Below are 15,000 nucleotides of genomic sequence, written 5' to 3'. Positions count from 1 at the left end.
CATGGTATTTGCACATTCAACCTCACCCCTTTCTTCCAAAGATAGGTAAATAGCATCAAAGTCACCTGGCAGTTGAAAAATCTAAGACTCCTAGAGATTAATTATAGTACGCAGCTCTCCAACACCAGACACAAAGGGGACATCTCTTTTAACAATCAAGTTTCATCATGAGAATGGAACACAAATTAAATACGATTACACATAGAAAGATGTAAGTATGAATACTGACATCAGCTTTCAGCTGTTTAGTGAAAGCACAAACAGAGTTCTCTTCCTTGAATTAATTGCTGTGGATAATATGATTCTTTAATGCAAAATTGGAAATGATGCCTCAAGAACTCCTTGCTTAGTGAAATGTCTCTCTGTATTATTGATCAAAATTCCAATTCTTCCCGTCTCCTAAGTACATTCACAAAAATAATGAAAGTCCTATGTGTGTCCACAGGAGGGTAGAGGGTATGCTCATATTCATTTCCATAACTAATTTCCATAAAGCTTATATGTCTTTATTAGTATTCCTGACCTATATATGAAGAAACAAATAGGTAGATTGTCAGCAACATACCCACATTAGAGAAGTTGCAAGTGGAAGGACCAGAAATCTAGTATTGACATTTTTTTTTTAATTAATAAATTTTATTTTTATATTCCCCATACAATTGCAATCCCCCCTTATCCACTATGGAACTCATTTCAAAATTTTATGAAAGAGTTTTGCGATTCATATTTTTGAAGATTTACATATGGAAAACTGGGTTTGAGGGAACAAACCTCAGTAAATTTTATATAGTATTCTAGTTGATGTATGGGAATTGAAGCATATCTCTGTGTGTGTGTGTGTGTGTGTGTGTGTGCTGATGAAATTGTCTTATATCACTTGCATGTGAAGTAATACTATTCATTAAAATCATTATAGTCCTATTAAATGTTGCTTAGTAGTTCAACATTGTTAATTATAACAGTAATGGCATAGGAAAGAATCTAGAGATAAAAAAGCTAAATATAATCTGACCTAATATTGACTCTGTGCTTAATTAGCTTGATCTTAGACATTTTCATAACCTCTCTATTCTTTTATTTATTTTTTAAAGATTTATTTATTTATGCATATAAGAACTGGGTACAGGCTAGAGGTATGGGAGGGTGAGAGGATTCACCAGAGACAGAGTGGGGGCAAAACAGGCAAATGGACTGAAAACACTGGTGAGGGGAGCAGTAGGTGAGACAGGAGAGGTCTGCCTTCCCATGTGGGTATTTCCCTGGCTGGCCAGGGATTGAACCCATACTGCAGAGGCTGTGGATAGCTTCACATTGCTGCACTCAACCCCCTGCGCCACCAGGGAGGCCCTATTATTTTATTTTATATTGTGCAAAGTAAGTAAAACAGGATGATGGAAATCATATCATATACTTGTAGTGGTGATTAAATCAATAAATATCTAAAAAAAGCACAACTATTATTTATATTGATTTACTATTCTCAACATAAATTTTTGAGACTTCTTTCCTGCAAAGTAAAATAATAACAACATAGGTTCAATCAGTATTAAATGGATCAACAGGTGCATAAAGCTTGCTAGTTTGAACAGAGCAATTAATTGTTAAAAGAATAATTATTAACGATTATAAAATTCTTCGGTTTATACAATAAGCATTTTGAATGTTTCCAAAGCAACTCCTGTGTACTTTCACCAGTGTCCTATTATATAGCGTGATAACTCTTTGAAATCTCCTACTATGCTTCCTATGTCTATCTTCTACTCCTTGCTGAACTTCAGCCTACTTGATCCAAAACACACAAAGATCATATAGAGTAATAGCCAAGACTCTCCTTCCTTGGTTTTGCTTTATCCTTTACTCCTATTCTCAATTACCTTCCATGATTCCCCATTTCCTAACAATAAAGGGAAATATCTTTGTTTTGCACTCTCTGTCTCTACATCATTGTTCTACCTCTTCTCTCCACCTTAGCTGCCAGTATGTCTGTACATTCTAATTCGATACTTTCAGTCATTTGAGCTGATTTGGTAAACATACATGGCTTCCTTATATATGTGTTCAAAAAACTCAAGTATACGGCTGTGACAGAATCTTTATCAGGAGGTCACTTGATTATTCTTCAAGAACCAAAAACAGTTTTTTAGCAAAAAATAAAGCCCTCAGAGGAATTCACAATTCAATAAAACCTGAAGCATTTAGTATTTACTAGAATGGCTAAATTTGATAAATTTTTGGTTGTATAAATAAAAAAGTGATTTTTTTTCCAGGTCTGAATTAAGCATTATATGAAATACATGGATATTATGAGCAACGTGACAGAGTTTGTTCTACTGGGACTCACAGGGAATCCAAAGATGCAGAAAATTGTATTTGTTGTGTTTTTTCTCATCTACATCTTCACTGTGGTAGGGAATTTGCTTGTTGTGATTACTATTGTTAGCAGCCCATTATTTGGGTCCCCTATGTACTTTTTCCTGGCCCATCTCTCCTTCATTGATTCCTGCTATTGCTCTATCAATACCCCTAAACTTTTCACAGATGCACTCTATGAAAAGAAGACCATATCATTCAAAGGATGCATGAGCCAAATATTTTGGGAACATTTCATCGGTGGTAGTGAGATTATCCTGCTCACTGTAATGGCCTTTGACCGCTATGTGGCCATCTGCAAGCCCTTACACTATACAACTATCATGAACGCACGGGTGTGTGGCCTCCTAGTGGGAGTGGTGTGGATGGGAGGCCTTCTTCACTCAACCATACAGATTTTCTTCATCTTCAGACTGCCCTTCTGTGGTCCTAATATCATCAATCATTTTTCCTGTGATCTAAGTCCTTTGCTCAATCTGGCCTGCACTGATACCCATACTCTAGGACTCTTTGTTTCTGCCAACAGTGGCTTCATCTGCCTGCTAAACTTCCTCCTCTTGATGATCTCCTATGTGAGTATTCTACGTTCCCTGAAGAACCACACCATGGAGGCAAGGCGCAAAGCCCTCTCCACCTGTGTCTCCCACATCACAGTAGTTGTCTTATTCTTTGTGCCTTGCATATTTATATATATGAGACCTGCTGTTATTTTACCCATTGATAAGGCAGTTACTGTATTCTATACTGCAATAACTCCCATGTTAAATCCCTTAATCTACACCTTGAGAAATGCACAGATGAAAGAAGCCATTAAGAAACTGTGTAGTAAGAAAGCTATTTCAGATGACAAATAAGCGTGGCTTAAGGGCCTACATTGATGCAACTGGAGAAAGGATCACAAGGACATTTGGTTAATCTCAGCAAAGAATGCTTGTGAAATAAAGAAAATTAAGTTAACTGCCATGTGTCATAAACAGGTGCATGGAAATGGGGAAAAGGTAGCCATGCCACTCTTTGCATATTGGGAAAAATCTGTCAAATTGGAATTTCATTATATTACCTCCTCCATGTATATGAAAGCATAGTTTTCCCTTCAAATATAATAATGAAATGTGTTGATTTCAAGCAATAATCTGTATTGTAATCTAAAGATTTAGGCACTGCTATTACCCCATTTAAGAGAGGAAACTGATGACAGGTGAAAACATCAAGTAGAGAGATTGAAGAATAACGACTTCTCAGACCATATGGTCAACTGTGTGTGACACTTTCAAGCAATGATGATAGTAAAGTAAGTTAATTAAAATAGTTATGATTTATTGAGGCACAGATGCTGAACATATTATAATATTTACTTCATTTCTCTCTGAATTATAATATTCTTAATCTGCTCAATTTTCTGTATGATAATTAATTTATTATGTTGCCTCTAATATTATGACATCTAAGAGTGTCTTAACAATGTGTCATTGAAGCACTGTGGTTTAACTAACAATATATAATACCACCTTTCCAAATTTCTTGTAGTTTTGGAACTTTTGTTATTGTTCACATCATCACCTTAGGCTTCTCACCTATTAGAAAGAGTGATAACTCAAATTAAAGAAAATTTTGTGGTCAGACATGAATTTCTATTTATTAAAAAGTAATACTCCATTGATTTTTGATACATGTCTGCTTGGTAAAAAAACGGTGATAGGTTTTTGTTGGTGTGGATGGATGGAGGAGGATTGAACTCTAATGGTGTCAGTGAGAACAGAGAATGTAGTGGACATAGTCCTATGCAATTTAATCTCTCTTCAAGGTCCAGTGCATACAGGGCCCAGATGTAGATGTTAATCATCTCAGCTATTAACAACTCAAACTCTCAACCTCCTCTTGACATTTCTACCTGAGAAAATGAAAGGTGTCTTATCTTGGTATGATGCTACCATCCCAGATCTACCAGCAAGCAAAGACTGACTGACATGGGGGGAAAGAGACTGGTCCTCTAACATCCAGGTGGACCCAGCTCTGTATTACAGATCTCTCAGTTCCAGGCTAAATCCAGTTGTTATTTGGGACCACATTTGCCCCACCATAGTCAGAGTCCCTAAATCCCTTCTCATTGTAAAGAACTTTGATGAAAATTCTCACCCCATGGTCTGTACCTAGGCAACCAATAATGATATGGAGAAATATAGAAAGGTATAAAAACCATTTAAGAGTTATAAGAACAGAACTTAATGTAGGATAAAGATTAGGGAAATTAGAGTTATGAATAAAATGCAGATTTTGATGGATCACTGGGTGTAGAGGAAACTGAGAAAATGCAATACAAAGAAGACACATGGCAGGTGATTATTCCATCATAGAGGAGCAGCATTTTGTCCTGATGGCATAGACACTCTGCAAACAGCTTTGCCATAGTCAGGACCCATGATGCTGTCAAGTAGTGGTAAAGATAGCACCATGTTCTGTGACCCTACAGGTCCCACTAGCAAAATATTTGCTTTCTATTCTCACAAACTTATGACTTCCTGAACTAGAGGCCTTAGTTCCAAAGGGAGGATGCTTCTACAGGGAGACAAAACAAAGTTATATTCAATAGATGTTAAGACCATACCACCCAATCACTTCAGTGTCCTCAAGCCATTGGATCAATAGGCAAAGAAAGAAGTTACTGTGTTGACTTGAATGATTGACCCTGATACTGAGGGGAAATTGGACTGTACTTTACAATGGAGGTAAGGAAAAATATGCCTGGAATACAGAAGATCCCTTAGGATCTTTCTTATTACCCTGTGTTACGATTGATATCAATGACAATATGCCATGTCAGTGGGACAATAGTAGAAATATCTTGGAATATTATCTTCCCTTCTATGAATACTCAATTCTTTCCAACCTCCTTCCACAAATCATATTATTTTCCCTTACACTTGCTTTCTGTCTAATAAGATTTGCAAAGAGAAATGAATTAATATTACTTGCCTGAAATCTTAGTACAACCAGATATAGAAAATATACATGATTCATTCCACAGTGAGGAAATCAAGGAGGGTATCCTGTATTTTGTTATTATTTGAGATTTTGAAAAATAAAAATCTTCACAAACCACCTGTTAATATTCAATAGAGAATGACAAGCACCACGGACAAGTAAAGTACAGATAGATATTCTCCCAAATACAGCGGTCTAGTGTAACTCAATCAGGGAGCGGTGGGTGTTTAAGGGCAGTGTTTACTGAAAACAACTTCTCAAGGTGGCCCCTGAAATAAAACACTAAATATAGAGTCATCCTCATCTATTCCCCAGTTTTTCCTGTCTGTTTTCTATTTAGTATTATTCTGTTACTATCCTTACACTAACTTGTTCTATATGAACTATTGTTGATTTGCAATTTTAGCCCATTTAACTAATTTTTTTGAAATGTTGAAGTAAAAATTGTTATTAGGAATATGCAGTTTTGTCTCCTGATCAGTACAACTCATTTTGTGTACCAAAACCTGATAAAATGGGAAATTGGGGAACAGTGGACATATGTCATCCACAGACCACAAATAACTTTGAGCCAATATTAGGAGGATATGAAAAGTGTGAATCCTCTCACTGCATCTCTAAAAAGCTGATTCATGAAAATAAAAAAAAAAAACATTGTTTTAAAATACTAATTATATGGGACTCACTTTCCAACATTTTAAAGTGTGTGATTCAAAACAACTTCTCCAGTTGTATAACTATTCTATCTAGCTAATCAGAAGTTATTTAGAATTAGTCAATTTTATCTTTTTAACTCAGAAAATAACGTTTTTAATGTTTTTTATTGCATACAATAGACAGACAATCCCAGTAAGTGTAGTTATGAATGTGTTTTATTATCAGAGTTAGTAGAGCAATGAGATAAATAACTTTATTACATTTTCAGGGGTAGTAGAGAATATTCAATCTGAAAACACAGTGTTCTCATTCCAGGTAAATAAATAAATAGACACATCTGCTTGATTTCTATAAGCAAAAATATGTAATATTATTACAGAAGTGATAAGGATATCTTCCAAGATGAAGAAAGAAATATCTTTATCATGAGGTAATCACTGAAGGTCACCAAGAGAATGTTTCTAAGCAATGCTGCCCTAATGTTCCCAAGAGGCTGAAGTAGCTGAGCAGCATTCCAAGGAAAAAAGAGAGGACAAGAACAGTTTGGATATTCTACACCTAATTGTTTTTAAGTCCTTGGTCACTGGATTAATTCTATGAACAGATTTCAGTAAATATATTCAGTAGATAATTTTCCATTGCACATTACACATACCCTGACTAGACCCATTCTTTAATAAATGCTTGTTTGAGAAGCATAATCTCCATTCTCTAGATTGTCTGGTGTAATAGAATACGAATACATTAAAATCCCTCTTTCAAGAATCACAAGAAACTCTAAAATATGCTGGAGGAAACAGCCAAAGCATAAATAAGCTTTGCTGATCATACCTCCAGAAAGAACTAATCATGGGCAATGTGACACATGTGAGTATTTCCTCCACACTTTCTGCTTTTCACTGTGGGAACAGAGTCACCTGTAGAAGATCATCTTTCTATTGTGTTTCAAATGAATACCTTCTAAATGCATATGCCAGGTGTTCTATGAAACATTAAGATTCTATGAATGAGGAAAGGACTGAGACTTATAAAAACAAGTGTAGCAAGCATTTATTGTATAATGTCTCAACTAAATATTCTCTTTTTGAGAGTCACATCTTTCATATTGAAGGTTATTTATTCCAAGACGATGTCAGTTTGAAGATGGCATTATTCTGAACATCCCCAATCATCATTGAGGGAAGCTAGGACTGTAAGGTAAGTATTCAAAAGTGCTCATGCTTATTAAAGATTGTTTTTTCTCATATGTGAGCAGTATCATGTTTCCAGATTTCTCAAATACGGTAATAATGCATTTCAACCTCTCCCATTCTTCCAAAAATCGGTAACATCAACCTCATCTGACATGAAAAACCAAAGACTTCTTGAGATTAATTATAGGTTGTCACCCTCTAACATCAAACAATGTGCTTTTGCAAGGAGACATCCCCTTTAACAATCAAGGTACAACAAGAGAATGAAAAATGTATTAAATACAATTATACATAGGAAGTTGTAAGTATGAATACTACACTGACATCAACTGTCAGCTGTATACAGAAAACAAAAAAGAGTTTCCTTTCTTGGATCAATTGCTGTGGATAATATGAATGTCCATGGAATCTTTAAGAAAAATTGAAGGTGAGGCCTCATAAGCTCTTTAGAGTGAAAGTTCTCTGTGTATTATTGATCAAAATGCCAATTCTTCCCATCTCCTAAGAGCATACACAAAAATGATGACAGTCTTGTGTGTGTCTAGAGCAGTGTGGTGGATATGTTCACAAACATTCCCATAACTAAATTCCATAAAACTTATGTAGCTTTATTAGAATTCCTACTTTAGATAAGGAAATAAATAGGTCGGTGTCAACAATGTACCTCCATAAAAGAAGTTGCAAGAGGAAGGACCAGAAATCTATCCTAGATGTTTGCTTTTATAATACTCTTAACCACAATGGTATTCATTCTCAACTTTTTACAGAAGATTTTCAACTCATGGTTTGGACGAGAATTCACTTTGGAGAGCTGGGTTTGGAAAAGAAATAAATACTTTTCATTAAATATTATACATTGTTGTACTTGATATATGGGATTTCAAACATGCCATTGTACGTGTGTTTGCTCATAAAATTTCTTCATACCCTCTTGCATCTGAAGTTGTAATAAAATAATGATAATATTTCTTATCATATTAAAAAGAGATTACAAGTTTAACATTGGACAATAATAACAAAGTAGTGTATGAGAATGCATTTGGAGGTAAACTATATACGTATAATCTGACTGAACCTTGAATCTGTCCTTAACTAGCTTGATCTTGGACAGGATTCTTAACTTTTCTATGCTTTTATCTCATAATGTGTAAAATAAGTAAAAAAAAGTGATGGAAATCATATCCTAAATTTGTAGTGAGTACTAAAATAGGAAATGTCTAAAAATCCACTTAGAAAAATCAAATATATGTATTGATTTAATATTATCATTGCTGTTAATATTATCCACCTAAAACTCCGAGACTCATTTCTTTTCTACAAAGGAGATTTAATAATACCAACAACATAGGTTGGATCAGTGTTGGAAGAATCAATATGTGTATAAAGCTTTCTACTTTAAACATAGCAATTAATCATTAAGAGAATAATTACTAGTTATTGTAAAGTTCTTGCATTTATACAAGAAGAACTTTGCATGTTTTCATAGAAACTCCTGTGTACTTTCTGCACATTCCCATCGCAGTGTCCTACTACATTGCATGCTAACTCTTGAATAATCTCCTACTAGGCTTCCTATGTCTGTCTTCTACTCCTTACTGAACTTCAGCCTACTTCACCTAAGACATGCAAAGATCTTACAGAGTTATAGCCAAGACTCCCCCTTCTTCAATTTTTGCTTTATACTTTCCTCATATTTTCAATTACCTTCCTTTTATTTCCCATTTCCTAAGGAGGAGGGGAAATCCCTTTGTTTTGCTTTTATTCTCTACATCCTTGTCCTATATGTCTCTCCATTGTAGCTGCTAGTATGTGTGTACATTCTAGTTCAAGAAAGACTTTCAGTCATTTAAGCAGATTTGGTGAACATACATGACTTTCTATGTGTTTACAAAGTACCCTAAGTCTCAGGAATTAATATTCATAATCAGTGAAATCACTTGAATAATCTTCAAAAAACAGAAACTGTTTTCTCTCCAAAAAAGAAACTCTCAGACTAATTCACAGTTAATAGAGTCAGACACTTAATATTTATTAAAACGGCTAAATTTGGTAGATTCAATGTTGTATCATAGAAAATGTGAAATTTCTTTTCAGGTCTGAATTAAGCATCACATGAAACCCATGGCGATTATGAACAACGTCACAGAGTTTGTTCTACTGGGACTCCCAGGGAATCCAAAGATGCAGAGAATTGTATTTGTTGCATTTTTTCTCATCTATGTCGTCACTGTGGTAGGAAATTTGCTTGTTGTGATTACTATTGCTAGCAGCCCATTATTTGGTTCCCCTATGTACTTTTTCCTGGCCCATCTCTCCTTCATTGATACCTGCTATTGCTCTATCAATACCCCTAAACTTATCGCAGATTCACTCTATGAAAAGAAGACTATATCGTTCAAAGGATGCATGAGCCAAATATTTTGGGAACATTCCATCGGTGGTAGTGAGATTATCCTGCTCCCTGTAATGGCCTTTGACTGCTATGTGGCCATCTGCAAGCCCTTGCACTATACAACTATCATGAATGCACGGGTGTTTGGCCTGCTAGTAGCAGTGGCATGGATGGGAGGCCTTCTCCACTCAACCATACAGATCCTCTTCACATACCGACTACCCTTTTGTGGTCCTAATGTCATAGATCACTTTATGTGTGATCTGATTCCTTTGCTCAATCTGGCCTGTGTGGATACCTGCATGCTGGGACACTTCGTTGCTGCCAAAAGTGGGTTCCTTTGTGTGTTGAACTTCCTCTTTTTGCTGGTCTCCTATGTGATTATTTTGTGCTCCCTAAAGAACCATAGAGCAGAGGCAAGGAAGAAAGCCCTCTCTACCAGTGGCTCCCACATCACAGTAGTTGTATTATTCTATGTGCCTTGTATATTTATATATATGCGGCCTGCTGTTAGTTTCCCCATTGATAAGGCAGTTCCTGTATTCTACATTGCAATAACTCCCATGTTAAATCCCTTAATCTATACTTTGAGAAATGCACAGATGAAAGACGCCATTAAGAAGCTGTGTAGTAAGAAAGCTATTTCAGATGACAAATAAGTGTGGCTTGAGACCCACATTGACAGAACTGAAGAAAGGGTCAGAAGTACATTCGGTTAATCTCAGCAAAGAATGCTTGTGGAATAAAGAAAATAAAGTTAACTACCATGTGTCATAGATTGTGCACTGAATGGAGCATGAACAGGTGTATGGATATGGGGAAAAGCTAGCCCATGACACTCCGCATATTGGGAAATTTCTGTCAAATTGGGATTTCAATATACTAGGTCATCCATGTATATGAAAGCATAGTATTCCCTTCAAATATAATAAATAATAAAGTGTATTGATTTCAAGCAATAATCTTTATTGTAATCTAAAGATTTGGGCACTGCTATTACCCTTTTTAAGAGAGGAAACTGATGACAGGTGAAAGCATTGAGTAAATAGATTGAAGAATAATGATTCTCAGACCATATGATTAACTGTATGTGACACTTTCAAGCAATGATGATAGAAAAGTAAGTTAATTAACATAGTTATGATTTATTGAGGTACAGACTGCTGAGCATACTATAACATTTACTTCATACCATCTGAATTATAATTTTCTTAATCTGCTCAATTTTCTGTATGATAATTAATTTATTATGGTGCCTCTAATATTATGACATCTAAGTGTGTCACAACAATGGGTCATTGAACCACTGTGGTTTAACTAACAATTATTACACCACCTTTCCAAAATATTTTTCGAATCATCACTTTAGGCTGCTCACATATCAGGAAGAGTGATGACTCAAATTAAAGAAAATTTTATCGTCAGACATGAATTTCTATTTATTAAAAAGAAATACTCCATTGATTTTTGATACATGTCTGCTTGGTAAAAAAAGTTGATAGGTTTTTGTTGGTGTGGATGGATGGAGGAGGATTGAACTCTAATGGTGTCAGGGAGAATACAGAATGTAGTGGACATAGTCCTGTCCAATTTAATCTCTCTTCAAGGTCCAGTGTATGCAGGGCCCAGCTATAGATGCTAAGCATCTCAGCTGTTAACAGCTCAAACTCTCAACCTCCTCAAAATTTCTACTTGAGAAAATGAAATGTGTCTCATCTTGGGTATGATGCTACCATCCCAGGTCTACACGCGAGCAAAGACTGACTGACATGGGAGTAAAAGAGACTGGTCCTCTAACATCGAGGTGGACCTATTTCTGTAGTACAACATGTGATACAGAATTCTCTTAGGTCCAGGCTACATTTTCAGGGGTAGTAGAGAATATTCAATATGAAAACACACTGCATATGCTTTGGGTTGGAGTTTTGAAGAACATATCCTGAGAATTAACAATTTTCCAGTGTTCTCATTCCAGGAAAAAAAAAAAGTAAATTAAGCACATCCACTCTTTTCTATAAGCAAACATATATAATATTATTACAGAAGTGATAAGGATATCTTCCAAGATGAAGAGAGAGAGTTTTCTCTATCATGAGGTAATTGCTGAAGGTCACAAGGAGAATGTTTCTAAGCAATGCTGCCCTAATGCTCCCAAGAGGCTGAAGCAGCTAGGTAGCATTCCAAGGACAAAAGAGAGGAGAAGAACAATTTTTATATTCTACACCTAATTATTTTTAAGTACTTGTTAAAAGGGATGACTTCCATTACAGATGTCAGTTGATACCTTTACTATTCTTTATGTGTTCCCATTGTATCTTACACAAACCCTGACTAGACCCATTCTTCAATAAATGCTTTGTTAATTTGAGAAACACAATCTCCCTTCTCTGGATTGTCAGTTACAATAGAATAAAAATACATTAAAATCCTTCTTTCAAGAATCACAGTGAATCTCTGAAATATGCTGGAGGAAACAAATATTCTTAAAATTAATAAATATGTGCTTAAAGTATTCTGAATTGTTGGCAATGTGTATGGATAGAAATGGATTTTCAGATTGCAGACTGGAGTAGAAACTTTGATGTTATCCTGAAGTTATTGTTTAAATATTGAAAGGTGCACCATAATTTTTAATAAGTTAATGAAATTCAATGCATTTGTTATATTTAATTTTTTTAAAATATGCATGTCCAAGTATAAAAGAAATAAGATTGTTGTAGAAATGAACACACAAATGAGATCGACAATATCCAAGTCAAGAACCATACGGTCAGAAGAATGCCTAAGAGGTTATACATTCTTACCTCCTATGCCCGAATAAGGAATTCTGTGAGGTGACAGGTGTATTATGACTTTATTATGGTAATCAACTCTCATGAGGAAAGTTTGACAAGAAAATCATAGACGGACATCTTGATTTAAAAAAAAGAGTAACAACTAGTCACTGTTACCTTCTCCATCTCCTGTTCTCAGGACATAGGTTTAGATCCCAAATTAGCCACTTTCATTTTGGATGTCTGTGTGTGTCACCCCTATCAAACCACACCTGCTTTGTATCAACAATGCATTATTAAAAAATGAAAAACACTGAATCTTGGTGCATTTTCAATTATCCACTCCTCAGATGTCACCATTTCTAAAATGGAAGGTGATCCTTGCTCTAGGGAAACTCAAGTTCAGGTAATGATAGGAGGCTCTCATGTGTTTAGATTTCAAGTGGAGGAAATACAATCCCTCACTCAAAAATTGATGTTTCTCAAACCTGTCTCTCCTGAATACTTGCTTCTAAGATAAGCCTTTCCATCAAAGCAGATAATTAATTCCATAGAGAGAGCAGCAACTATAAGACAAAGTCCTTGAATCTTCACAAAAATCCCTTTAAATATCCATGTGGGCCAAAGAGTACATGAGCTTTGCTGATCACATCTCCAGAAAAGGATTAATCATGGGCGACATGACACCTGTGAGAGTTATCTCTTCCAAATTTTCTGCTTTTGGCTTGTGGTACAGAGTCATCTGTAGAAGATCATCTTCCTATTGTGTTTCAAAGGAATCCCTTCTAAATGCATACCCCAGGTGTTCTATGATACATTAAGATTCTATGATAGAGGACATGGTTGAGACTTTATAAAAACACATAGCAAGTGTTCATTGTATAACGGCTCATCTGAATAGTCTCCTTTTGAATGTGATATCTTTCATACTGAAAGTCGTTTATTACAAGAGGATGTCAGTTGAGGATGACATTGTCCTGAACACCCCAAACATCTTTAAGGGAACCTAACATTGTAAGTTATGCTTTTCTGTAATGCTAATGCTTATTAGAGATTGTTACTTCTCATATATGATCAGAATCATGTTTGCAGACTTCTCAAACATGATAGTGGTACATTTCACCCTCACCATCTTCCAAATATTGTTAAATAGCATCAACTTCATCTGACAGATAAAAAATCAAAGACTTCTTGAGAGTAATTATAGAGCATTGTTCTCTAGCACCAGACAACATGCTTTTGCAAGGAGGCATCTCCTTTAACAATCAACGTACATCATGAGAATGAAAAACGTATTAAATACAATTACACATAGAAAAGATGTAAGTATGAATACTGACTTCAACTCTCAGCTGTATAGTGAAAACACCAAAAGAGTTTCCTTCCTTGGATCAGTTTCTATGGATAATATGAATCTCCATGGAATCTTCAACAAAAATTAAAGGTAAGAACTCACTAGCTCCTTGCATAGTGAAATGTCTCTGTGTATTATTGATCTAAATGCCAATTCTTCCCATCTCCTAAGTGCATACATAAAAATGATGAAAGTCTTGTGTGTGTCGAGAGCAGTGTGGTGGATATGCTCACGTACATTCCCATAAGTAATTCCCATAAAGCATATGTAGCTTTATTATAATTCCTGCTTTAGATAAGGAAACAAATAGGAAGGGTGCCAGCAATGTACCCACATAAAAGAATTTGCAAGTTGAAGTATCAGGAATCTAGCCTAGATGTTCTGATCCTACGATATACTTAACCACATGGTATTCATTCTCAAATTTTTACAGAAGGGTTTCAGGACTCATGCTTTGGAGGGAGAGTTCACTTTGCGCAGCTGAGATTGGAAAACAAATCAAGTTATCAGTTCCTTTCAATAAATGTTATACCTTGATGTGTTTGATATATGGGATTTTGAACATGCCATCGTATGTGTGTTTGCTGATAAAATAAATCGCTTCATATTCTCTTGCCTATAAAGTTGTAATAAAATAATTATAATATTTCTCATCATATTAAAAGGAGATTACAAGTTGAACATTGGTAATGATAACAAAATAGTGTATGAGAATGCATTTGGAGGTAAACTATTTAGGTATAATCTGACTGAGCTTTGAATCTGTCCTTAACTAACTTGATCTTGGACAGGATTCTAAACTTTTCTATGCTTTTATCTCACAATGTATGAAATAAGTAAAAAATGATGTGGAAATCATATCCTGAATTTGTAAGGAGTGTTAAATTAGGAAATGTCTAGAAATCCACTTAGAAAATCCGTATATATATTTATATAGATTTAATATTCTTATTGCTGTTAATATTATCCACCTAAAATTCTGTGACTTATTTCTTTTCTGCAAAGTAGATTTAATAATACCAACAACATAGGTTGGATCAGTATTAAAGGGATCAATATGTGCATAAAGCTTGCTACTTTAAACATAACAATCGATCATTAAAAGAATAATTACTAGTTATTGTAAAGTTCTTGCATTTATACAATAACCACTTTGCATGTTTTCATAGAAACTCCTGTGTACTCTTCATATTCCTATAACAGTGTCCTACTACATTGCATGCTAACTCTTGAATAATCTCCTAGGCTTCCTATGTCTGTCTTCTACTCTTTACTGAA

The 15,000-nt window shown here is 35.1% G+C and overlaps 3 protein-coding genes across 3 annotated transcripts in view; all 3 read left to right on the top strand.

The window, feature by feature from the left end:
• Positions 1–15,000, top strand: part of LOC119254495 (olfactory receptor 4A47) — a 409,525-nt gene that overhangs the window by 76,740 nt on the left and 317,785 nt on the right. The window lies entirely within an intron of this gene.
• Positions 2,295–3,224, top strand: LOC119254515 (olfactory receptor 4C46-like). Its single transcript, XM_037521616.1, has one exon. It carries the CDS (start codon positions 2,295–2,297, stop codon positions 3,222–3,224), a length of 930 nt encoding a protein of 309 aa, XP_037377513.1.
• On the top strand, positions 4,775–10,325 carry LOC119254514 (olfactory receptor 4C46-like). The gene is made up of 3 exons (XM_037521615.2): positions 4,775–5,096; positions 7,121–7,206; positions 9,297–10,325. Exon 3 carries the CDS (start codon positions 9,315–9,317, stop codon positions 10,251–10,253), a length of 939 nt encoding a protein of 312 aa, XP_037377512.1. The 5' UTR covers positions 4,775–5,096; positions 7,121–7,206; positions 9,297–9,314; the 3' UTR covers positions 10,254–10,325.

The sequence above is a fragment of the Talpa occidentalis genome, unplaced genomic scaffold, assembly GCF_014898055.3.
Source record: "Talpa occidentalis isolate TD23 unplaced genomic scaffold, MPIMG_talOcc4v2.1 talOcc4.3, whole genome shotgun sequence".
NCBI classification, from domain to species: domain Eukaryota; kingdom Metazoa; phylum Chordata; class Mammalia; order Eulipotyphla; family Talpidae; genus Talpa; species Talpa occidentalis.
Note: the sequence above shows the minus strand (reverse complement) of the source record. Positions and strands in the feature narration are given on the sequence as shown.